This window comes from Mesoplodon densirostris, chromosome 4 (genome assembly GCF_025265405.1).
Source record: "Mesoplodon densirostris isolate mMesDen1 chromosome 4, mMesDen1 primary haplotype, whole genome shotgun sequence".
Lineage (NCBI taxonomy): Eukaryota > Metazoa > Chordata > Mammalia > Artiodactyla > Ziphiidae > Mesoplodon > Mesoplodon densirostris.
Genome location: NC_082664.1, coordinates 151,199,649 through 151,225,893, shown reverse-complemented (window position 1 = coordinate 151,225,893; position 26,245 = coordinate 151,199,649). Strand labels below are relative to the sequence as shown.

At 52.3% G+C, this 26,245-nt stretch overlaps 1 protein-coding gene across 5 annotated transcripts in view; it reads left to right on the top strand.

Moving 5' to 3' along the window:
• ARNT2 (aryl hydrocarbon receptor nuclear translocator 2) overlaps window positions 1-22,214 on the top strand; it is a 194,182-nt gene extending 171,968 nt beyond the window's left edge. For 4 of the 5 annotated variants that reach the window (XM_060097489.1, XM_060097492.1, XM_060097490.1 and 1 more), the window contains 5 exons: window positions 604-703; window positions 4,468-4,606; window positions 5,314-5,479; window positions 16,184-16,320; window positions 17,947-22,214. In XM_060097489.1, coding sequence (XP_059953472.1) covers window positions 604-703; window positions 4,468-4,606; window positions 5,314-5,479; window positions 16,184-16,320; window positions 17,947-18,045 — 641 coding nt within the window. In that variant the 3' untranslated portion in view covers window positions 18,046-22,214. Of the gene's footprint in view, window positions 1-603; window positions 704-4,467; window positions 4,607-5,313; window positions 5,480-16,183; window positions 16,346-17,946 lie in introns of all 5 variants that reach the window. The other variant, XM_060097491.1, reaches the window with a different exon arrangement.
• The last annotated feature ends 4,031 nt before the right edge of the window (window positions 22,215-26,245 follow it).

Below are 26,245 nucleotides of genomic sequence, written 5' to 3'. Positions count from 1 at the left end.
CCCGTGCTCTGCACCGAGAAGCCACCGCAATGAGAAGCCCGTGCACCGCAACGAAGAGTAGCCCCCGCTCGCCGCAACTAGAGAAAGCCCGTGCACAGCAACGAAGACCCAGTGCAGCACCCCCCAAAAAAAAGCACAAACATATAATAATAATAAAAAGATCCCACATGCCTTGCGGCCAAGAAACCAAAACATAACACAGAAGCAATAGTGTAACAAATTCAATAAAGACTTTTTTAAGAAAATGGTCCACATCAAAAAATCTTAAAAAAAAAAAAAAAATGAGGGGCATCATACCCACCCCAGGTGAGAAGAACTCCGTAAAATACTGTCTGAGGAAGAACACTCTTTAGATCTTTTCATCTTCCCGACTCTCTTGAAAAGAGCCTGCCTTACAGCTTGTGGCCCAGCTGAGGCTTCAGGGAACAGCCGGGGGCCCTCGAGCAGCTGCAGAGATCAGGGCGGGGCAGGCTGCATGGGGATGGGATGGCTGCCCAGGCAGGGCCTTTGCACGCCACCCCTGCATCTGTGCTCGGGTCTCCCTGCCCTGGGGTCTTCAGGGCAGGAACTCCTCCAATGTGACCCTTGCTCTGTTTTTCCCAGCGGAGAAGAAGATGATGAGCTCAGCCTCTGCAGCAGGAACTCAGCAGATCTACTCCCAAGGAAGCCCGTTTCCCCCAGGACACTCGGGAAAGGCCTTCAGGTACCTGGTGGGGGCGGGCAGCGGGGCAAGAGGGCAGGAAGAGGCCCCCCTACCCAGTGAAGCCCTGGGTCTCAGAGCGTGGCTCTGTGTGCAACAAATACTACACACCTCACTTGGTGCTTACACATCCACATGCCCGGGCCAGGCTGAGGAATCCGGTGGCTCAGGTTCTGCCCTGTGAGCCCTAGGTGAGTCACCGTAAGTGCATGGAGTCAGTTACTCTATATCAGATGTGAAAGGTGCCAGCCACTGCGTTGTGTAGCGCTGCCTGCCGGGAGAAGGGAGTGAGGTGGCCTCTAGCCAGGACCCAGATAGGGCAGAGCTGGGGACACCTGACAAGGCAGCAGAAAGTGCCCTGTTCCCTGGTTCTGAGGCCATGGCCAACTCCAAGGGGGAGAGGACAACTTGGCCCATCACGCCTGGGGTCTCAGCCTAGAGGGCCACTCATGGGAGGTACAAGCAGGATGTCTGGCCTTCCCACAGCTTGGTTCTTAGCATCAGGGACCTCTTACGGGTCACAGAGGAAGCTGTTACAACAAAACCATGACAGTACCGCCAGAGGCAAGGCCTGGCTCCACTGCCTGCCAGGGAGACAGGAGCACAGGCTGGGGAGGATGGCTAGAGGAGAGACCCGCAGCATTCAGGGAGGGTGTGTGGGTACTCAAGTGAGCATCAGATGCCCACAGACTCAGTAGGAGAAGCATCTCAGATGCGTGCCCAGGAGGATGGGGCTCCTCATACAGCCCAGCCTCTGGCTGACTTGGCCAGAGCTGAGTTTCCAGATAAGATGCAGGCAGGGGCCAAGACTGGGCAGGCGGGGCCAAGACTGGGCAGGTGGGACCAGCCACCCCAGGGAGAGGTCCGGGCTGGGACTGCCCTCTCTAAGGGGATGAGGCCCATGCTTCCACACTGGTCCATGGACAGACCTCCTGGGGAAGCAGCAGGTAACTCAGCAGTTGTGCCCTGGAACAGCAGCCTCTAAAATCTCGGAGTGGCTCTGACCAGCCGTGCAGCTGGGCCTCGCTGGATTGCCACCTGTTCTGAGTCTCTGGGGAACCCTGGCCACAGGCAGCGACTCTCTGGTCTGGGGACAGGAGGACGAGACGACAGCCCCCAGTGAGCTGCTCCTGAGCCAACATCACTGCCGGTCACCCCGCTCTGCTGAGCGCTGGCCGAGGCTCCAGACCTCTGCCCTGCTGCTGTGTTGCTCATGCACTCAGCACATGGTGACCAATTGTAGTTCCGTGCCAGGCTGTGCGCCAGCCCAGGCCCGTGTTCACCGAGTCCTCATAACACTTGCTGTTCCCCCCCTACCCCCCTGCCGTCTGGACAGAGGGCAGCAGGGACGGAGCAGAGGCCAGAGGTGAGGAGGGACAGCCCGAGGCAGCGTGGCAGGGGGCGGGAAGGTGGCCCAGAAGCAAAAGTCAGGTGGCCACCTGCTGCCAGGGCGGGCACTCAGCCATCGGGGGTGTGGTGAGCAGAGCCCAGGAAGCAGGAGAGATGGGGAGGCCTCGAGTCTGGGAGAAACGGAATGAGACCTCGGAGGCCTTGAATACCACGCCCGGGAGTTTGGACTCCATCACTGATGACTTGTGGGAGAAGAGGGACCTGAGGAAGCAGAGTCCTGGAGAAAGTTCAGGGTGGCAGGGGTGCGGGGGGCGCAGTGGAGGAGTGAGGCGGTCCAGCTGGAGGTGCTGTGCCTGTGTGGACTGTCGTCACAGAAACAGAAGAGCGGGACAGGGTGGAGGGCGGTTACCAGAGGGAAGGCAGACTGGTGTCTGGACGGCTGTGTAAGGAAGGAGTCCGGGGGACACCAGCCTCCGGGTGGAGCCTGGCACTGAGGAGGCGCTCACTAGATACTGGTCTATAGAATGAATGGATGGATTAATTAAAGAGGGCTTCCCTGGTGGCGCAGTGGTTAGGAATCTGCCTGCCAATGCAGGCGACATGAGTTCAAGCCCTGGGCTGGGAAGATCCCACATGCCACGGAGCAACTGAGCCTGTGCGTCACAACTACTGAGCCCACGATCTAGAGCCCTTGCTCTGCAACAAGAGAAGCCACCACAATGAGAAGCCTGCATGCAGCAACGAAGACCCAGCGCAACCAAAAATAAAAAATAAATCAAATAAATTTATAAAAAATAATAATTAAAGAACGCGTGAGGCTTTACGCCTGTGGGATGGGCAGTTTCCTGTAAATCTGCAGGGCCTGAGCTGGTTTGAGTGGGAAGGGCTATGGGATGAATGACCCTGAGCCCCCAGCAGAAGGGCACAGCTGTGGCAGCGCATCCCTAAGTATGTCCCCAGCCCAAGTCCTGCTGTGGTCCCGTGGGCCCTGTGCGTACGTTAGCCAGGGCACCTTTCCTAGGACCCACAGGGCTACTGCCAGCCCTCCAATCAGTGCTGTGAGGGCACCGAGGGCCACCCTGCCCCAGAGAACAGTGATCAAAAAAGGCCCTCTGAGCTGACACATTCATCAGGAGGGAGAATGGGAAAGGAGTCCTGTGTTAAGTGAGGAAGTGCTTTCAGGAGGATGGGAATGAAGTTCCCCTTGATCATGGTTAGTGCAGGAATGTCTTGTCATCTTTGAGTTCTCCTTATTTTAAGAGGGACCGGATAGCATGGAAAACATATTGTAATACAATTAGTGAAACGGTACCCGGTCTTCTTTACTGGTCTATAACCTTCCATTCTTTAAACCCTGGCTGAAAACCCACCTCCACCCAGGCCTTCCGTGATTAGCCCCCTTCTTCCCGCGTGATTCGCTCGTGGGCACCCAGCACTCTGCCTGTGCGGAGCTGGCCCTGGGGAGGCAGGAGGAAGAGCCTGAAATGAAATGCAAATCTTCCGCGGTCTCCTTATCTGTAATGAGCTTGTTGTATAATTGGCGGAACTGGGAAAATCTCACAGAAGCCGTGCCTAGCAGTGCAGCTAGGGGCAGAGACAGTGGTCAGGGACTGAGCCTGCTGGAGGACAGGCGGAGAGCACGGGTGACACACACAGCGGGTGTCTACAAAGGACTCGTTGGATTCAACTGAAGATTAACTGAAGGGTCAAAAGAGGTAAACAGCAGTTTGCACTGGGATGGGGGCGGGCAGGTCCAGGCCCCACCCAGCAGGCTTCCACTGGCAGGCTCTTTTCTCTGAAAGCCTGTGGCCTATTTCCTGAATCCTTAAGCTTTGTAGGTGCCCTAAAGGAACAAATTAACCAGAGCACAGAGAGCAAGTTAACACCAAGACTGACTTTTTTTTTTTTTCTCGGTACGCGGGCCTCTCACTGTTGTGGCCTCTCCTGTTGCGGAGCACAGGCTCCGGACGCGCAGGCTCAGCGGCCATGGCTCACGGGCCCAGCCGCTCCGCAGCATGTGGGATCCTCCTGGACCGGGGCACGAACCCGTGTCCCCTGCATCGGCAGGCGGACTCAACCACTGCGCCACCAGGGAAGCCCCAAGACTTGATTTTTATTCCAAGAAGCTGCTCTCTTCCTGGGAATCATCCGTTGAAAGCAAGAGACACAGAGGGGTGGGATTGGGGCTGCATCGAGGAGAGTGAGGGGGAGACCCTGTGGGGAAAAACAGGCAGCCGTGGTGGGTTGAGGGAGCCCTGGGGGAGAGAAGGAAGACCGGGGGCTCCCCCGAGGGCCTTCGATCCAGTGACGCACAGCTCCGGTGGGAGAGAGCGGTGCGCTCCGGGAGAGGTGGCCCGGGACAGGGCGCGTGGAGCTGGGGTGTCTCCCCAGGACGAATGCATTTTCTTCCCTTGCAGTTCCTCGGTGGTGCATGTGCCTGGCGTGAATGATATCCAGTCCTCCTCCTCGACGAGCCAGAACATGTCCCAAATCTCCCGGCAGCTAAACCAGAGTCAGGTGGCATGGACGGGTAGTCGGCCGCCCTTTCCCGGACAGGTATGGGTGTCGGTGAGGGCACTGCCCCCAGGTGCCCAGAGGGTGCAGAGCACCTGGGCTGTGCTTACTTTGCATCCCAGCTCCGAGAAGGGGCGGCACTCTGAGCTGTAGCTGACCACCCCAAACGCAGCCGGGCTCCCAGGAGCACTGGCCACCCTAAGGGTACTCTGAGAACTGGGTCCCCAGCAATGGTACCGAGTCTGGTTTCAGCAGCCTTTTCTCCCAGCAGTCTCAGGGAAGTCCTGGGGAACCTGGGGGAGGGGCGGGCGCACAGAGGCCCTCGATCAGGAGCGAGCCCCTCACCACTCTGGACCTGCATTTCCCTGGCCCAGGAGTGCGTGAGGACATCAGCGCTGGGACACACGCGGCTCCGTGGGGTGGCCGTGAGGACGGCTGTCCTCTGGGCTGAGGGAGTCCTTGCCAAGGTCCCATAAGCAGAAGACAGAGGACCTAGATCATTGTAGCCCTGGGGATGAATTTCAACCAGACCTGCCCCAAAGATCCAGGGCCCGAGTGCTGTGGTTCTTGGGCCGGCACACAGTGGCCTGATCCCAGGCCTTTGTGCCCAGCAGGCCCAGGAGGGCCTTTGGAGCCGCTATCAGCCCAGGGCGGGACTGCCACTGCGGGTGGCAGTGACCAGCCCAGGCCATGGGCGGGGGAGACCTGCTGCTGATGCTCTCCATCTCTGTGCTTCATCCCGATCGCAGCCAATCCCCTCTCAGTCCAGCAAGACTCAGTCTTCTCCCTTTGGGATTGGAACGAGCCACACCTACCCAGCCGACCCCTCCTCCTACAGTCCTCTCTCCAGTCCAGCCACCTCCTCGCCCAGCGGGAACGCCTACTCCAGTCTTGCCAACAGGACTCCAGGGTTCGGTAGGTGGGGAACGAGGGGAAAAATGCCTGGGAGCGTCAGCAAAGATGCTTTCTGAACATTCTGAGTTTGGGGGTCTGAGGCCCAAGCTCCCAGAATCCGGGTACCAGGTCTGGAGATTTGCAAGCGCCTCTTCTCTCTGGCCCTCTGGAGGCCAGTCGTGTCCCTAAGAGCCTGGCTGCCTAGACCCCGGCTTTGTGGATTGACTTGATCATTTTCAAGGCTCTGGGACTACTCCCTTGCACTGATGTCATCTGAATGCTATTTTAACCCTTTATGGCCCTTGGCAAGGACTTTCAGGTCGCCCAAGTCAAAAACTCTAGTCCTATTTCAAAAAACTAGAGAAGTATAGGTTATAGGGATGACCAACTGTGTAAATAAATTGTGTAAGTAATAAACACTGTAAAGTTCACTTTTTAATATTAAAAGAGGAATCCTATCTCACGTAAGAACATCTCGCCTAGCTTTGTTTGCACAACCTCAGGCCATAAAGGGTTAAGTAACCACTTCCTGTGGTGCACTTCCCAGGAGCCCTTACCACTGCTCACCCTGCAGGTATTTAATGGACCCCCTCAGCATGTCTGCCAGGGTCAGGGTTCCATGTCACATGGCAGGGGCTCAGAAGGGACCGTGGGGCTGGCAAGAAGCCTGAGCTGGTGCCCATCTTCCCGCAGTGCTGTCCCCGGAGAGAGACAGCCAACAGTGTGCTCGGGGAGGGAGCATGAAGCAGAGCCCAAAGATCTGAATTTCCATTTGAGTTGCAGGCTTCCCCTTAAGCCGTGTCAGCCTTAGGAAGGAGCTCTGCCTTGTTCCTAGCGCATACCTGGAGTTGGCAGCTGCTCTCATGCCCTTTCTGTCCCCACTACTAATAGCGGCACCTCTGGCCCCCTCAGCCCGAGGTCTCGAGGTCTCAGGGCGCAGCATTTCCCGACTCCTTATCTGTCGCTCCCCCTTGGACTCAGCTGTCCCCTCAGTGTGAATTCCATTTCCTTGTAGCAGGCTCTCACATTCAGCCTTTAAATATTCTTGCCAGATTATTCGGTGAGTTTAGAAGCACAGCGCCCTATTTCAGGAAGGAGAAGCCCTGAGGCAATTGCTTTCAAGTCAGCCAGGCCCTCAACATAGATCCACCCTGAGGTTGGAAGCCTCTGGTTCCCAGGAGCACTCCCGCCTCCCTGCAGTCTCTGCATCCAGCTCCCTCACCAGGATATGGAGAGACCTCCCACCCTCCCCCACCCCCAGTCTCGTCCTGAAGGCACCGGCTGTGGTACACTTGGCATGCAGGCACCTAGTCCTTCCTGGAAGCACAGGGCCCACCTGGCACTGACTACTCACCAGGCCCTCCCGAGTGCCAGGCCTCCTGAGTGCCAGGCCCTGGGCTGAGCCCTGGAAACAGAGGGAAGGAGACTCGGTTCCGACCAGCAGTGCAGGCACGGAGGCAGGGGAGACTGATGGGAACAGGGAGACGGCAGGCCAGTGCTGGAGGTGCAGCGGCCAAGGTCTACTGAAGGCAGGAGGGTGAGGAGAGGCTCAGAGGAGACCTGGCACTCACCCTGCAAGGCCTAGAAGCACCTCAGTGTGGCTCGAGCAAGAAAGGAGGGGAAGCCACCCGCTGCCCCAACGACTAGGGCCTTTAGCTCTGTGAATCTGTCTGGTCTCCACTTAGCAAATGCTAGGCCCTGAAGCGCAAATGGAGGTGGAACACAGAAAGGACAAAGTGTGGGGCTGAGGCCACCGTACAAACTGAAGACCAAGAACAGGATCACACAAACGAGGTCCAGGCTCAGCAACCATTTTTACAGCTGCCGTCCAGCTATCTCACACTCGGATGATAACAATAATAATTAGGACAGTAGCTCACTCTTACCAGATGCTTACTACATGCCGAGCACTTTACACATTTGAGTTCACTTAAAGCTCATGGCAGCCCTATGAGGGAGAAACTATGATTATTCCCATTGCACAGATAAGTAAACGGAGGCACAGTGAGGTCAGATAACTTACCCAAGGCCTCACGGCTGGTCAGTGGTAGCATCGTGCCTGTGGAGCCAGGTAGTGCCATCTGAGTCTGTGCTCCCATCACTACCCTATCCTGGCCATTCTTTCTAATCCATTGTTCAGGGTATCTTAGAATTAACACGGGAATTGGATGCGTCCTGATTTATACTAATGAGAAAGGGGCTGGAACCCTTTCAATGAGTGCATGGAAGAGACTGTAAAATAGAGAAAATAAGGACTGAGAAGTTTCTTGGGGTCTTACCATCAATACCTCGTCTGTTAGCCTCACACAAGCAGTTCGAGTGGGAAAGGACACAGTTGGCGTGTGTTTGGAAGCCAGCTCAGGTGGAGTGATGAGGTGGGGACCGGAAGCTGAGGAGGAGGGAGGCTCAGGCTGGAGGTGAGGAGGAGGACCTTCAGCGGGGTGGGCACCAGAGTCATCTGTGATGCAAGGCTCCTGGAGGACAGCTCCCAGTGCAGGCGGGGGAGGCCCAGGCAGAGGGGTCAGAGTTCACAGCAGGGTGGAGGACCATGGTGTGGAGGTGGCCTGCAGAGTGCGCGGACCATGGGATCTGTGGGGTGTGGGTAAAACAAGCAAGTCCTGCCCCAGAGGGCTTCAAGGTCACAGAGTCCTGGTGGAGGAGAGGGAGCAAGCTTCCGTTATGGTCAGAGAAGAGAGGGGGCGTGATTAGGGAAAGGGTCTGAGGGGTGTGTTATTAACGACGATGGCTGCTCCAGAGCATAGAGCGGAGGGCTGCAGGGAAGAGCAGATGGGAGTGGGTGAGTGTGGAGGGAACAGAGCAATCTCAGTAAAAGGTCAGTTTCATTAATTATTAAATAAATAGGAAACCATTAAAACAGCTGGTGGTGCTTACATTTGCAATGGACATACCCTGGCCCCGTAGGTGCAGATCTGAGCGGCTTCCCCCGGCCCCCGCGAGGGTGTGGGTGAGACAACGGGGCCTGTTGCTTGGGCCTGAGGGTTACAAGCAAGGCAGCCTGGAGAAGACCACACCCCATGAAGCCTTACCTTGTTGAAGGTGTATCCACCACAGGACACACAAGCTACTAGGGGTAAACAAACTTGCCAGAGGCTGTGGGCTGCAGCAGGTCTGCAGAAGGAGCCTGGCAGCTGGCAGAGACACTGGCTAGAGGGTGCAGGTTGGACCAGAGCCAGTGGACACCCCCAACAGGTGGCTGAGGTTTCATGGAGAGCACCAGCAGGGTGGAGCTGGCCTGCAGCCCTCTGGGTGATTGAGGATGCGTGCTGAAGAGTGAGTGCCCCTGGGCCTCCTGCACGCTGCTGGTAGACACACGCCGGGCAGAAAAGCCACCCGAACCAGCCACCCGAACCAGAAGACGAGCCACTTCCTCTGCTGTGCCCGGCCCGTCTCTCCAGCCCCCTCTCTTGACAAAGCCTAACATTGCACCAGCTAGCAAAGAAGAAATGTTTACAGGGTCCAGTTCCCATTTCACAAAGCAGGGCAAAGAAGGGCGGATTTAGAGTTTGGAGGCATTCAAATGATAACTGCCAAAGATTTATATGATGCGAATCCCTGACTTGGTTAGCCCTCTGTTTCAACTACCCTCAGGCGTCTGCTTGTTGATATCACCATGTTTCTAGGAGAACTGCAGGGAGCCAGGCAGACAAGTTGCACGATGAAAGTGGTTCAGAGGTGCTGTGGCAGGCCAGGCTTTCATCCCCTGACTTGGCTCGAGGGCTGCATATATGCCTTTTCAGGGCTGGGGCTAACTTACATGACTGTCTTACCACCGTGCTTCCTGATGTAATAAGTTGGCAGACATGAGCGTGGCCATTGCTTCTCATTTGTTCCCCATATGCCTTTCAGTTTAGGAAGAGGTGGCTAAAGTATCTCATTCCTGCATAACACAAGTCACAGCTGGCCTAGCAGATTTACCTTGGAGAGGAAGATTGAAAGAATATGTCATTCCAGAAATGTCTGAAGATTCTTTCAGAGAGAAATAGGATGAATCATTAGAGATAGGGAAGCAGGGTAGGAAAAGCACTATGAGAGAGAGGATTTCAATAACCCGAAATGTTTGCAGACACCCTGTCCCTCTTACTCCCCACCTCCTGCCCCCAAAACTCAGCCCTGGGAATTCTTCAAATTCTATAATTTGAGGGAATTATAGACCATCCCACCCTTACTAGTTAGTGATGAAAAGACAAGATCTTAACCAGAAATCGTACGAAGGTGCAGCTCTTGGCTGAGACCCACAGGGAGGCCTTTACCTGGAAGGCGCTCATAAGAGGATAAGCTGCCCCTTTGGTGCTCTTTGCTGGCTTTATCCAGCAGGGCTTCTGAGCTGCAGGGCTGTGGACACTTGGCCCCAGATGATTCTTTGTTTGTTCACGGAGGGTGTTTAGCAGCCTCCCTGGCCTCTGCTTACTAGTGCTCCTCCGTTTATGACAATGGCAAATGTCTCTAGACATTGACAATTGTCCCTCCAGGGTGAGGGGGCAAAATCACCCCTGCTTGAGAGCCACTGAGCTAAACCCAACCACTTAGGACCTCTGAGCTGGACTTCAAGTGAACCTTGACTCTTAGGGCAATTTCCAAATCAGATGAATCTCACCGAAAATGTTACTTAGCAAAAGTGACATTATAACATTGAGTGCCAATGAATTTTTCTTTTAAGGAAGTTGTCATCCCCTTCCCTCTACAACCTAGAAATCTACAAGCTCCTCAAGGTTCTCACTTTTGGTTTAAAAGCCCACCCAGTTGGCCCAGGTTGTAGCAGCCTAAAAATATATTCTATTTGGACCCCTGGGCTGGCAGGTGGCCCAGTCAGGACTGTAGCAGCCTAGGCCTTGCTCAGGAAGCCCACAGAACACAAGAAACAGAGCATGGCTAGAACCTAGCTCATGGTTTGCAGCCATATACATGGCTTTGGGAGCAATAAGGCAACACAAGGATGTCGGTTAACACTGGGGCTTTTTCCAGAAAGAAACTTGTGGGTACACCTTGAGGGCAGGCCATGAACATGCCCTGTTCACCATCTGTCTGCAGGCAGGTCAGTCAGGGCCAGGGTTTAGGCTAAGACCCCACGTGGCTCTGTCATCCGGGAAAGGTCATGTCGTAGTTATGACTCATTATTTAATCAAAGAGGTCACGAATGCAGCTCAGGAAAAATTTTAGTAGCAGAGGCTGAATGGAGGGCTTTCCCCTTTAACTCTCCCACCACATGGCCGGGGAACTCATCCTGCAGATCGTCTTTGGATGTAACTTTCTCCAGGAAGATGCAGACTGAATTAGGTCTAGCTCCTTTGTCCCTCCACACTGCCCATGCTTCCCTTCTAAGCACTCTTAACAATTCCAGTTGCCTAAGTACTCGTCTTTCTTTCTCAATGCATTGGGCCATTGCAATGCATTGTATCCCCAACACGCTGTGTCAGGTACATAGTCAGGGTTCAGTATGAAAGCTGTATTTATCAAATGAATGCACGTGGGCTTCAGTGTCAGAAAGATTAGGTTCATACCCTGCCTCGGACATTTATAAGCTAAATGAGTTGGGCATATTTCTTGACCTCTTTGAGCCCTGGTTTCCTCATCTGAAAAATGTGGAAGATGGACCCATCTCTTAGAGTCAGAGTGAAGAAGAAATGAAATGAAATGATGTCTAGAAAGTACCCAGCACGATGCCTAGCACATAGTCAGTACTCCAAAAATACTAAGTCCTTTCCCTCCTTCCTTAACTAGTCTGTGCTGTTTCTAAAGCGATCCAGTTAATTGATTTTGCCTGTGGCACACATTTAAGAAGAGCACTTCCCTCCCCAGAAGTTTAAGAATTTTTATTCTGAAATCTCATCCCTGTAATTAATAGAATCACCCCCAGATACAAATGGGAGCTAATCTTCCTCTAATCTTCACGCCCCCTCCACCCTACCCTGTCTCTGGCTGTCACCGAGGGAGACCGATGAGAGAATGTGTTTTTGTTTCATTATAAGTCAACGATGTCCAGGAAGCCTCAAAGGGGAATAGAAGTAAAAGTGTACAGAGTGTTCATGCTTCTGCCTTCTTCTCCCCTTTCCCTTCTTTTTTCCATTCCTTTATTCTTGCCTTCAGCGGATACTTATTGAAGCCTCCTTTATTCCAGGCAGTATACTCAGTAAGCCCTGGGACAGACGTAGATAAGATCTGTGGCCTTAAGTTACTCACGATCTGGGGATGAGTCAGTGTAGCGCGATGGGCACCGTCCCGAGAAACAATGCAAGTGCTGCAGACGAGCGAAGAAGACAGAATGACTGAGGGAATCAGTCCTGCAAGGTCACGTTCAGTCGGGACTTTGAGCATGAGTAGATTCCTGCAGGCACAGAGCAGGGGAAGGATGCTCACGACAGAGAGACCACAGGTGCAACAGCACAGAGACGGAGCGGTGTGCAGTGTTTGGGGTGGGGGGTAAGTCTACAACAGCATGTGACTAGGGTGAGAGGGGCTGGGGGCACAAAGAAGGGGGAGATGGGGTTTGAAAAACAGGAACCATATGCCGAAGGCTCGAGTGTGCCCCCTCTGAGGAACGTGGACGGTGGGGGACTGTGTTTTCTTGTTTTGTTTTGTTTTGTTGGCCGCGCCACATGGCTTGTGGGATCTTAGTTTCCCGACCAGGGATTGAAACCGGGACCACAACAGTGAAAGCACCAGGTCCTGACCACTGGGCCGCCAGGGAACTCCCATGGGGTGGGGGGGTGGGGGTGCGGCGAGGGGAGACTGTGTTAGTTTCTAAGCAGCGGATGCCATTGTAGGAAGACCACCCCGGTAGCTGTGTGGGTCTGGGGGAGATTGGGTGCTGGCCCGGCTCGGAGCACTGGTGGTGGCTGTGAGAATGGATGGAGCGAAGGAGACTGGGCGGAGGGGTGTTAGGGGATTGGGGATGCAGCAGAACCCAGTGAGTGACTGGACGTGAGGGGTGGGTGAGAGCAAAGAGGTGACAGGCGTGGTGTCCCCATCTGGGCTGTCCGAGGAGGTGGGACGATTGTTTTAGGCGTGAGAGGTCCAAGGTGTCTGTCATACTGTTTAGACACGTCTCCTAAGGTGGATAGATGGACCCGAAGCTTAGAAGAGAAGCTGTGCCATAGACACCACCAGAGATGTGAGATGTGAGTCTGCCACTCCCAGGTCCTCCTTTCACGCCCCTCAGCACAGCCAAACATCAGTCCACAAGTCCTGGCCCCTCTTTCCCAAGAATACCTCAGATCCCCCCGCTTCTCTCCACCTCACGTCTGGTGCTACTGTTATCTTCTGCAAGGGTTACTCCCGCAGCCTCCCGCTACCTGGGCTTCCTCCTCCTCCCCTCGTCCCCTCGTCCACTGACAGAGTGACCTTCCCAAACGTGAAGGTCTGTGTGTGACGCACCTCAGCTTAAGAGCCTTCAGCAGTTCTCTGCTGCCCTCAAAATCCGTCACCCTCATGGTGTGGGACCTGACCCCTGGTGTGCCCTCCAGCTGGGTCACACTTCTCCGGGCCCTTTGGCATCCGGAACCTGCTGTGGGTCCCTGGGTGGAACGGACCCTCTTCACTGCCAGGTCTTGTACACACTGATCCTTGTGTCTGGAATGCTTTTTAACCCCGCCTCCAAGCCTTACGCCTGGTTAACCACTAACTATTCCCCTTCTGCTGGCAAGTGAAGCCTCTGAAAAGCATTTTCTACTTGCCATAACTAGGTTAGGTATCCCTCCTAGGAGGTTTTTATTCCAGCTCTGCTCAGCCTTCTTAGAGCAGCTTACAACTGGAGGGACATTGCTGCTTCCTCCTCTCCCCCGACCATGCTGTAAGCTCCTAGGAACTGTCTTGGATATAGGAACTGTCTTGTTTCCCAGTGTATGTACAATACCTGCCTGGAGGCTGGGTCAGAGTGGGAGCTCGGGAAATATCTGCCCAATGAATCAATGAATCAGTTAGTTCATGGGGATAGAAGAGGTTGCCCCCATCCTCTCTGCTCATCAAAGGGAAGTTCTAACTCAGACCTCTGCATTCAGCCCATGTTACGGGGCAGAGACGTATGTAAGAGCCAGGGGGCACCTGGCAAGGAGTGACGTAGAAGGTGGTGGAACCAAGATCAGGCATAGTCGGAGAAGTCAGCCAAACAATTCCAAGAAGGTGGTGGTCATAAGTGTCGATACCCAAGAGAGCTTAGCAATGGGAATTGACTTTGAATTTCTGTCGGGTTGGGCTCGGCTCTACAGACTTCGCTGCAGAGTGATCGCAGAGCATGGAGGAGGGAGGGAAAGGTGAGAAGTCGCTGTGTGTATGGCCAGCAAAGGGAAGGAGAGGTAGGCATGGGGCTTGAGAAGCCTGTACTCGTCTGCTAGGGCCGCCATCACAAAATACCGCAGGCTGGGTGACTTAAACAGCAGAAACTTACTTTCTCACCGGTCTGGAGGCTGGAAGTCTGAGATCAAGGTGTCAGCAGGGTGGGTTTCTTCTGAGGCCTCTCTCTTTGTCTTGTAGATGGCCACCTTCTCCCTGGGTCTTCACATGGTCTTCCCTCTGTGCCTGTGTCTGGATTTCTTCTTCTTATAAGAGCACTGGTCATATTGGATCAGGGTCCACCCCTATGAGTTCATGTCACCTGAATTGTCCCTTTTTTAAAAATATTTATTTATTTATTTTCCTGCATCAAGTCTTAGTTGCGGCATGCAGGATCTTAGTTCCAGCATGCGGGCTTCTCTCTAGCTGTGGCACACGGGCTCAGTAGTTGCGTTGTGGCACACGGGCTCTCTAGTTGTGGCATGCAGGCTTAGTTGCCCCGTGGTGTGTGGGATCTTAGTTCCCCAACTAGGGATCGAAGCCATGTTCCCTGCATTGGAAGGTGGATTCTTAACCACCGGACCACCAGGGAAGCCCCCTTGACTGCCTCTTTAAAGGCCTCTTCTCTGAATACAGTCACAGTCTGAGATACTGACGGCTGGACCTTCCACACATGAATTTGGGAGACACACTCCAGGCCACGTAGGGAGGAAGAGTGGAGAGAATTAATTCATGATGGGCAGGACTCCAGCAGGGAATCACTGAGGCAGGAAGGTCCTGGAGGAAGCCGGAGGACGCCGGAGAGGCAGCCATCTCTGAATATGTGAGGACAGTCCTCATGCTCTGCCCCAGCCGTGCTTTCAGCAGAGGTGGCTGTGTCCATCCATCCTCCCTCCGAGCAACAGGTGGCCCAGCTTGTGCTTTAGCCTCCTGGGCCTCCAGGATGGGGGCCGAGTGTCTGTCCAGTGGGGCTTCCCTCACTGCACCAGCTGGGGCTGCTGTGCATTTAATCTTGCCATACCAGGCCTGTTCTGCATTGTCCCATTCCGAAACTGGCCCAGGGGACGTGATTCTGTGAAAGAGTTCCTCCTGGCCCAGGGAGTCTCATGAGAGAATCTTAGGTAAAGGCATTTCAGCAAAGCCAGACGCATTTTTTTTAACAACAGAATCCTACGTACACGATAGATTTAAATCTCTCTTGTGCTGAAATAGGGAATTGTATCCTTCCCTGATTTTCTAAACCCCTTTACCAACTGTGATCGTGCAAAGCTTGAAAGGCACCAGTGGTGAAGCATTCAAGGGAGTGTATGTCTTATTAAAGCCGTTTGTATCTCAGGCAATAGGTGAGATGTATGTGTGAGAGAGAGAGGGATTGATTCTTCCCCCTGCACACTGTCTAGCCTTCCCCCAGATTAACCCAGTGTTCACTCATCAGGTGGTGAGTAGGGTCGCCTGTGGTCAGTAGGACCGTTGGAAGGACAAGCGGAGCCACCATGGCGCCTGTCCTGCATTCCAGAGCTTGACAGTGAGCCCATTGCCTCCAAAACGTTATTGAATGGTTTGGAACAAGAAAAAGTTCCTGTGGTTTTTTTTTTATACACCTTAGGATAAACTACCCCCATCGGGTTGAATCTTTAAATGTTTTAGACAAAATTCTGCTCATTTTTCTGAGTTTCTGTTTTTCCATTGGGTATTTTTTGTAAAGTGTAGACAGAAGCAAGCTTGCTGTCACTTACAAATTATAATTTGCTGATTCCCAAAAAGAGACCTGTCTTCTTGTCTAAGCTGCACCCAAAAGCCTTTCCTCCCAAACCAGTGGCGCTGAGAAACCCTCAGCTAAAGAGATGGGCAGAAAGGGCCATGGCTCTTGACCCCCATGGAAGGACCTTGTGGAGCGCCACATGTGGCTTCAGCCAAGTTGCCCAAAAGGCAGCGAGGCTGCCGGAGGTCAGGGTGAGGCTCTTCCTCTGTCAGGGCCAGGTTCCTTTAAAGAGCAGCCTGTGAGCCGAGGGGCATCCAGAGTGGCAGGGACTGCCTCTCCCTTCTAATGCATGTCAAGGAGAGGGCTGCTCTCAGCCACACACAGGCCCCACGGAAGCAAGCCTCCAACAGTGATCACAAAGGGCCGAGGGCTCTGAGGCTTCCGGCCCTGGTCAGCTGGCAGGTGCACACAGGGAGAGCCACCCTGTCCGGCCGGTCCCTGCACCATTCGCCAGGGAGCCCCCTTTCCTGTTTCACCCATCCAGCTCTTGGGGGCACAGCCAACTTCTTATGTATCAGCCAGCATGAGAGAGAGGGGGACAGCGAACACAGTCAGCCAGCTCTGGATGGAACGCGCCTTTCAGAAATGTGGGACCCTCTGGGCTGCAGTGGTTCTTAGGTCTCCCAGAGCCACGGGATGGCTTTTAAAGGAAGTGTCCTGTGCATCGGATCTTTCAGCTGAAAGTGGACAAGGTAGCGGGCAGTTCCAAGGGCGGCCCTCGGAAGTCTGGTCACAGTGGCAAAGCCAGCACCACGGACAGCAGAGCGGTGAGCAGCACTCCCACCAGCAGCCCGGTCAGACTGAAGTGTTCCAGGTAAATCAGCGAGCACCGCCTTCTCGTAGGTACCGGCGTCTCTCTCTGCTTCCTCTCCCCCTCGGTCTCTGCCTCCCTGCCACAGCACGACTGCCCATAGAGACTGTGCGTGCTGGCCCCTCCCAGGGAAGGTAGTAGCCCTGACTTGAGGGGGTCCAGTAGGAGGCTCGGCTCTTCTCGTGAATTCCGTGCAGGTATTGCTGGTTGAGGCTGCCTGGGCGCCTTGCCACTCTGAGTTTTTTGAGCCATTTCTGGTCCATCCCTCGCGCCTGGGGCAGCCCTGACCTAAGTGTGCAGCAGCAGTGGACACCACCAGCAGCCCCACGGCGCAGGACTCAGCCCCTTTGGGGTGTTCAGAGCTCCACTTTTCAGCCAGAAAAGTTCTCACTGGGGAAAGGCTCCTGTGGGGGGGCATGACCCAGCTGATGCTCCATCCACCCCACCAGGTCTTCATGAGGGAGAAACACCTCCTAACAAGAGCCCCAGGTGCCTTCTGTCATGTCCCAGAGCCTGCCCCGCAGAGCGAGGATGGGGGAGGAAGCACCTGGTGGTAGGGCTCTGAGACCCGCAGACTAAGATCCCCCTTCTCAAGGGAGAGCTTGCCCTTTACCCCACCCTCATCCCAAGCACCTTTCCCACCAGGTCGAGCAGCATCTTCAGAGACAAAGGTCTAGAACCCAGATGTCACTCCAGGTCCCCAAAGGGGCAGAGTCCTTTTACATATGCAGAGAGGTACCTTGACCTGTAAGGATGAGCCCCTCCTTCCTCCGTCCATAAGGCTCAGCCCCGCCCCATTCTTACGCCTCACAACTGCCATGTAAGGCAGAATTCCCTGACCTGGTTCTTCATGGTCATGATGCTAAAAAGAATTCTTGGTCAAATAAGTTTGCGAAACATGATTAAATAGAGTTACTCGGTTTCTTGACTGCAGGACTTATCAGAGCCTTTATTATACTAACGAGGACTGAGGATTTTTAGGAGGCAGGCAAAGTATACCTTGTTTCCCAAACTCATTTGTCCACAGAATTCTTTCCTCCCAGAGTATCTCATGGGCCAAGAGTTGGACACAACACACTTTGGGAAATTTGCCATGAGGGCTCCTCGGATTTTCTGGATGGGTAGTCTGAGGCCCAGAGAACTTGAAGGACTTGTTAAAAGTGAAGTCTAACCTTGCAGGGATTTGGCCTTGCCCTAGATATACACAGTGAACACAGGCCACTCAGCTGTTCACGCACGTAGCCCTCCTTTTGCCCCTCCCCGTGTTGCAGTGTTGTTGCATTTTGATCATCGGTTGTATGTACCTTGCTTGGCACCAAGCTGGGTTCTCCCCACCAGTGGGCCTCTTGTCCACCCTGTGTCCTGGCTCAGTTTTAAATAGAGAAAGGTCATGTCCTGAAGTTGTGTTTGTGTGCTGGAATGACAGCTCCCAGGAGAGAACAGCTTCCCAGGATCTCAGACATTTGAGGACCGTCTCAGAGCATCCCTCAGGTGGCCGGTGGCGTGTTCCTGGGCCGCCCCCTTAGAGAGATGACCGTGAGGGTGGCTGACAGGCTGGGCTCCTGGGACGTGCCGGTGCCCAGGAGGATGAGCCGACTCCCCTGCGCCTTTTTTTCTTCTCTCCTGCAGGACATGCTGCCCATGCCAGGAGATCCAACCCAGGGGACTGGCAACTATAACATTGAAGACTTTGCCGACCTGGGCATGTTCCCGCCGTTTTCTGAGTAGCTGCGCACAGAGCGAGGCTTCCACCGGGCAGTGCCCCCCATGCCGTGACATCGACGCCCACGTGAACGGGGCCCCCCCGCGCCCTGCTTGCCCTGCCGCGGGACCCCCCAACAGAAGACATCTCGCCCCCTGTGTTCCCCTCACTGCCGTGGTGTTGCTCAGCTTCTAACCCACAGCTGCAGCTGCTCGGCCACCGACCAGGAGCCCAATAGACGTCGGGGGCTGGTTGTATTTATTGTATTTTACCTGTCTGTGCTTGGGAGGAGAGCCCATTGGGTTCTTAAAATCTGGTTGTGAATAATCTCATATTAGACAATTTTCATCTATAAAAAGTTCAGTTACAGCTCAGAGAGCCCAAGCCGCACCCTCAGGCCTGCCCAGGAAGCTGTAATCTGGTTTCTTCTGGCCTTTAACTCCTGTGTCCGGGTGGGGCTTAAGGGGTGTTGGGGAAAGAGGTGAGCAGGATGCACAGGCTCTGTTCTCGGAGCTGGAGAGGAGGAGCCTGGGGACGCCGGGGAGGGGGACGCCGGCTCCTCTGGGCCCTGTCTCAGCCACGTCTGTGCGTCCGTCGTGCCGTGAGACGTGTGTACTTGGTGCAGTGTGATGTGAATCCTCGTCCTGATGGATGTGTTGTGCCCCGTGTCTGTCGTGTGCGGCCACAGTGAGGGTCTAGAATCCAGGGTATGTGGCGAGAGTGACATCCCGGATGTGCAGCCCCGTCCAAGCTGAGCAGGACCCCTGTGGCCGGGGGAGGCAGGGCCCAGGGCCTGGGCGCCAGGCGGACAGGCTGAACTGAGCAGACGGGCACTTGACAGCGTCACCAGGAGTCCTGGCCGGGAGCTGCCCACTTTGATGGGTCAGTTCTTTGGTCCAAGCCCCCCGCGTGCAGATTCAGAGCCCACAAGAGTGCCCACCCTTTCCTCTCTGTGTCTGAAGAGCAGCCTCTCCTGGTTCCGCCAGGGTTTCTCATCCTTGCCCTGTTGGTGAGAGCCGGGCTTTGTCCCCACCCGATGGCTGCAGGGTCACCCCTTGAGCTCACAGAGACTCTGGCCCCCCATGGGGGTGTGAGGGGGAGGGCAGGGCACCCAGGCCTCCCGGTCCTTCTGTGCCACAGGGGTGCTTTCCTGGGACCAAGGTCTGGAGATGACTGAGGGGTGAACCCTGTGCGCGGAGTGGGAGCTCTGAGATGTTCACCGCCAGGCCGCCCGAGCCTCCTCTCTTCAGCCGGCTGGGAACAGTGGCATCTCGCGGGGTGGAGGCGGGGGGTGGGGGGGATTGCGGGACTCCGGCTCCGGTTTTGGTTCCAGTTCTGATTCTGCCGCATACTCGCCAGGGCCTTGAATTCCTCAGGTGGTCTCAAGACAGAGTAAGAGCTGACTTCTAGAAGCTTCTACCTGGCTGACCTCTGAGCCCCCGGTCCCTGGCTTGCTGTGTTTCCCTCAGATTTGAGGAGATCAGTTGAAGAATCCATCCCTCCAGTTTTACTTACCTCTGCCCCTCGCATGCCCTTGACGCTAAGGAAAGAAACTCTCGTGTTCTCTTCCTTTCCTGATGGTCACCCTCCTGTCCTGCATCATCATACCTGGCTGGGAAACAACCCTTGTATCCCTCCTTCCTTAATTCTGATGGGCCAGGCAGAATGGAGTTGCTTCTAGGCTGCCTGAGGGGGGAGCGAGCCTGGCCTGCAGGAAGGAGCCAGGGGAGAGTGTTTGCTCTCAGCCTCTGAAAGTTCTGCATTAAAACCCCAGCCCTGGCTGGCATCCAGAGGGGGTGTGTGCCCAGTCTTGCCTGGAGAGCTCCAGCTATAATAGTCCTCCATTGTTCAGGAGAATACCTTTGTCCAGTAGCTTTGTGTGATCCCAGTTCCTAGGCTAAATTAACACTGACTTTACAGTTTCTAGAGTGGCTCTTAATCCTTTTGTATATAGTGGTGATTGGACGTGGGGTTTAGACGCACATGATATCCTTTTACCCTCAGGAGCCTTTTGGCTTCTGGGGAAATGGCAAGTGGCTGAAACTCCACACACCCTGTCAGTACCAGAGCCAGAAAGGGCTCCCGGGCGTGCCCGGCCCCTGGGGCCACCTCTGCCCACCCCTACCAGCAGCCCTGAGCTTGCCCCAGGCGGTGGGCTTAATTATTTCCCAGAAAGGCACAAGAATAGCTTTTGGATCAAAGAATGGTTTCTCAGTGAAATGAAATGGACTTCTTGTGGCGTTTAGTCTCTGGGTTTGGAAGTTTGACGGGGCATGGGGGTATGTTTGTCTTTCCTTCTGGTTTCAGAGGGCACTTGGGGATTTTCTGAGGGGTACACACTGGTCGGCACGCCGACTAGGCCCAGCCCACCTGGGCTGTGCTGGGTGCCGAGGGGATGCAAAAGGACAGAGGAGGACAGCCTTGCCCCCAGGGTCCTTTCATCTACTTCACCCACTTACACAGCATCTAGGGTGAGGACCAGTCAGTTCTTGGTCCTAGAAGGCGAGGATTCATGGGCGACTGAAAGCCAGACATAAAGGGGGAGCATCGTGACTAAATAGGCCCAACGTCCCCCTTCCAGCTTTGTCCCCAGAGCCCGCGAGGGAGTCTGACTGCAGTCTGACCCACAGCTCGAGTTCTCTATTTTCTCTATTCCCCATTCCACTCTTTGGTTATGATTCTTAGAAGCCACCATGTGGCCACTAAGGAACAGAGAAGACCGAGAGGATCCCACATCCGAGGGATTCTCTCCCCAAGGAATTTTAAGACAAACTGGAGTGAGAATTAAAGCCCTAGAGGGTCTAATTACCCCAGTTTGCAGAAGAACCTCCCTCGCCAGTCCCGCCCAGTCAGGATGCCAGGATGCCCACAGCCCTGCATCGGCGTGGCCTTTGGCCCTGATCCCTCTCCTACTGGAGACAGAGGCAAAGCTGGGTTGGGAAGGCGAGCAACACCTAGGACTTTGGCTCTGGGACTCTCTTCCTCACACACACATCTCATCTCACAGCTACTAGGCCTTCGGCTGGCTTTCCTTAGGCTGAGCAAGCAGAAGGCTTTCCACCCAAAAGGGCCAGACGGTGGCTGCCTGAACTATTGGTGAGGACACAGACGCAGCCACGCTGAGGCTTGGCCTGGACTTGGTTAGGGAACTGCGACAGTGGCTCCGGAGGTTCTAGAACACCCTGCCTCTGTGTTGGTCCCCACTAGCTTTGTCTTTAGTTTTGGTTTCAGGAAGCAATAGAGTACCACAAACAGCCACATTCTTCTCTGCTTCCCGGTTTATCAAGTTCAACCCTTCTGTTGTTTCCTGGATACCTGTTGCAACAAGTAGGATTCTGATAGCTGATGGAACTGACATCGGGGAGCGTGGATCTCCTGTGCCAATAAAGAGACCGCGTTCCCCAGACGACCCACCCTGGACACTATCAGTGCTGCAGCCGGGCTTGGCCGAGAGACGAGTCGGGCCCCGGGGAAATGAGTGTGTTCCCTTCCGCCCACATCAGTACCTGGGCCAGCAGATGAGCAGTGAACCTCTCCCCCCTGGGCCCACCTGCCCCCTAACAGTTATGACCTGTCATCTTAGCAAGGCCAAGCCGGTCACCTAACAGCTCTAGCCAGTAACAAGTCAGGATGGAAATGCTCCTTGTTCTACTAGAAAGTATGGGTTTGGTCATGAGGTCGCTGTGTCCTGACTTGCCAGGACGACCCAACTTGTCCGTTCCAACCCTTCCCCCCGTGCCAGATCCTCATCTTGTATATGAAGGGAACTGGCTGTCCTCCTTTTCCTCAGCTGCCTGGCGTCTGGGGCAACTTGAAGCGGCATCACACCACGATGCAGGCACATTTTCACATGTAGGTGTGCCTGGGTCTTGGGGCCAGAGCCTATGGGCCAATGACTGTGGAGGTGGGAAAAGGGGGGTCTCGCAGGACCAGGGCAGCTTGCTTCCAGTAACAATCTCATTTTCCTTCAAAAGCGAGAGAGTTCACAGATGAGCTTCAGTGGACAATTTAAGCACTTCATCGTTTCTCTTTTAACCTTTCTTCTTATGAATGTGAACTGTGCTGTGGATAAATCATCACTTGTATTTCTTGAATGTTCTCTATGACTAACAGTTATTAAGTCAGTTGTGTATATGTGTAACTAATGTAACTGCCTTTTAAAATTTCATTACAATAAAAATGGCTTTGCTCTGAACGCCGAATAGCCCAGGCCAACTTTGTAATTGAACAATTCGTAGAACCTACTCTTGGAGTTTGGGAGATTATCTCGTATTACGCTTCCTAAGGGCTGTGTTGTGTTGTAGCCAGGAAAGGGTGTAGAATACACATATGCTAAAGAGTGACTCTGTCAGGGGTTCTAGCTATGCAAAATTAAAAAAAGAAACTAATAATTCTTGGCTTTGTATGTTAGGCAAGGCCCTCTAGAAGGCTCTTTGCAAATGCAATTTTTATTATCATTATAAACCTCTGCTCTGTGGATATTATTCCTGGTTTATAGATTAAGAAACTGGGACTCAGAGAAGTTAAGTGACTTATCTAAGAACACACAGGAAGGAAATGACAGAACCAAGATTTGATCTTAGGTCTCATTACAAAACCCTGTGTATACTGTCCTCTTCAAACCTCTACAGTAATTATTTCTTTTTAAAATTCCCCCATAATTAAATTAGTATTTTAATATGCTCAAACTTCTAGTAAATGCTTACAGAATCTAAACTTCTCTGTTGAAAGAGGACCATTTGGATTCTAGCAAAATAGCAGACTAAAATCACTTGGAAACTCTTTTCCATCAAACATTTAGCATTGTTATTTTTTACAGCTTTATTGAGCTACTACTGACATAAAAGAAACTACACATATTTAATTGCACACGGGAGGTGGGAATTCCCTGGCCATCCAGTGGTTAGGACTCGGTGCTTTCACTGCCATAGGCATAGGTTCAATCCCTGGTCAGGGAACCAAGATCTAGCAAGCAACACAGCGCAGCCAAACAAAACAAAAGCAAGTACTACAGGGAAAGTCAGTGCAGAACAGGAAATGAAGGTGACGTCCATCCGATTCCAAGTTTTGAGAAGTGGTGCATACACCCCATCAGCAAGTGATTGTGGTTATTTAAGAAGAAAGTATTTTTTTAAATAAAATAAAATAAATGTACACAGAAGAAAATTTTGTGTCCTTGAGTTAGGCATAGATTTCTTGGATACTAGACCAAACGCATGACCTGTAAAAGGATAAAATGACAAATTGGACTTTAAAAATTCAAAGGTCACAAACGTGTATTTAAATGACAAAACTCATGACATTGTTCACTTAAGATGTGTTCTTTATGTTTTGCGTAAATTATGTCTAAATTAAGTGGATGTAAAAATCATTGCTGTAAAATGTAAAATTTTTACATCTCCTGATGTAAAAATCAGGAGAGTTTTTTGTGGAATTTGACAAAGTGATCCCCAATTTCCTATGGAAGAAGAAAAAAAAGAGAATAGCCAATACATTTTAATATGATATTTTAGAAAAAAGAAGAGAAAGAACAAGGAAGAAGAAGAGAAGGAGAAAGATGGAACATTCAAACTACGGGGCTCCTGGAAACGTCATAATTAAAAGTGTGGATTGGCATAGAGATAGAAAACTAGATCCATAGAACACCGCAAAGAACCTAGAAGTACACACATTCAGAAAAGAGAATATTTGGTACACGTGCCACTGAAGCGAGCCGGAGACTGTTATTCGCAAGAGTCAGCATTACAAATCATAGCGACCAGACAGACTTCCAATAAATGGTGCTGGGGAAAAGCATGTAGGAAAAGAAGTAATTATATGCTTATCTTACACAATACACAAAAGATAAATTCCACACAGATGAAAACATCTGAGTGTTAAAAAGCAATATATGTAAAATATTTAGAAAAAAATCTAGGAAAAAATATTTATGAAATCAAGTCAGGGAAGGAGTTTTTAAACCAGGCACAGAGACCACAAACCAGGAAAAAAACTGTTATGTTTAAGCTCACTAAAAAATAATCCGCTTAAAGAAATGGAAAAGACAACCAATAAACTGGTAGAAATATTTGCAATTTATATACCCAACAAAGTGGTATTCACTTTGTTGAGAGAGAATATTCAGAATATAAGGATTCATAAAATCAACAAGAGGAACTTCCCTGGTGGTCCAGTGCTTAAGACTCTGCGCTCCCAATGCAGGGGGCGTGGGTTCAATCCCTGGTTAGGGAACTAAGATCCCGCATGCTGCAACTAAGAGCCCACGCACCACAACTAAAAGATCCTGCATGCCGCAACTAAGATTTATTTGGTGCAGCCACATAAATAAATAAATATATTTTTTTAATCAATAAGAAAAATATCAATACAACTCAGTAGATGAATAGCCAAAGAGTTTGAATTGCCAATTCACAGAAACTCATTTGGCATTAGATACATGAGAAAAGACTGAACCTCACTAGTAATTAAGGGAAATGCAAAATTAAAGCAAGATAACATCTGTCACCCAGATTTACTAGGCAATTGTTATGAAGATATGGGGAAACAGGGACTCTTCCCTTGCTGGTGGGAAACAGGACAGATGCTCTGGCGAGTGTTACACAATATCCCAACACATCAAAAATGTACGAGCCCTATGACTGAGTGAACACAAGTGTCTGTCCTAGGAAACCTCCCACGTGTGCATGAGAGGGCTGGTAAAAGGAAATTCACTGCACTGCTTGTAATAGTGAAAAAGTGGGAACCGGTCTAATCATCCTTTTAGCAGAGAAATAAATAAACTGATTTAGTCACAAAATTTGTGTGCAGCACTTAAAACGATCTTGTAGCAGCGTGCACACATCCTGAAAACATGCTATTGAATTTAAAAGACTGCATATTTGTATAACTGAAGGCAATTACATATTTTTTGTGCATAAATAGATATGCAGTAAAAGTTTTTTAAAAGAAGAATCTCATGGACGGATAGGCACAGCTGAGGAAGGACATAGATGAGCCCCAGACTGAGCAGCTGGAGTTTGTCCTCTAAGATGAACAGGAGGATAATAGGAGAGGCTGAGCCCTGCCCAGATAAAAGACAGAGACCACATATTTCTCATTCTCAAAGTCAAGGAGACCTTCCTGACTACACAAGCACAGAAAGCCTCCTTGGAGGTCAAAAAGGGAGTGATGCCAACCTACCCACAGGCCTCTTTGATGGAATCCATCTTGGCTAAAAGATGCGCGCACACCCAGGGGTGGACCCTGAGATAAACCAAATATGGACGCAGAACCAGGCAAAGCAAGATGATTGGCCAAAGGAAACCTGGAAGAAATGCCCCCTATAAGTGCTTCAAACTACCACGAGGGCATGACTCTCACTCCGAGTCCTGCCGTGTGCCTATCCACACTTACTCTTTTTCCTCCTAATAAACACTTTGTTTCACTATTTTCGCCTTTGTGGGAATTCATTTCTGCAAAGCCGTATGGGCCAGGACCTTGTCACTGGCCACTGGTCTAGTGGCTAGGATTCAGCACTCTCCCTGCCACGACCCAACCTCAATCTCTGGCCAGGAACTGAAACCTTGCTTCAAGCTGCTGCAGGCCGAGGCCGCCAGAGATCAGATAGAGAGGGAAAGAGGGGAAGGAGTGGCTGTGTGGTTGAATTCCTTAAAGCAGATTAAGACAGAGAAAAGAGAGAGGCGTTGATTGAAAATAAAGGGAAAGGCTTCCCTGGTGGTGCAGTGGTTGAGAGTCTGCCTGCCGACGCAGGGGACACGGGTTCGTGCCCCGGTCCGGGAGGATCCCACATGCTGCAGAGCAGCTGGGCCCGTGAGCCATGGCCGCTGAGCCTGCGCGTCTGGAGCCTGTGCTCCGCAATGGGAGAGGCCACAACAGTGAGAGGCCCGCATACAGCAAAAAAAAAAGAAAGGGAAAAAGAAAAGTATCTGAAGCAGTTATGGCAAAATGTTAAACGCCTGTTTCATCTTGGTGATGAGCACATAAGAATATGGTATACTTTTTCTCAACTTTGCTGTATAGTAGAAATATTTAATAATTAAACATAAATCAGTAAATGAAAAAAACAGCTACTTAATCTCACTATGTAGGACTTCCCTGGTGGTCCAGTGGTTAAGACTGGGCTTCCACTGAAGGGGGCACAGGTTCGATACCTGGCCGGGGAACTAAGATCCTACGTGTGACAGGTTGCAGCCAAAAAAAAAAAAAAGAGAGAGATCTCACTATGTA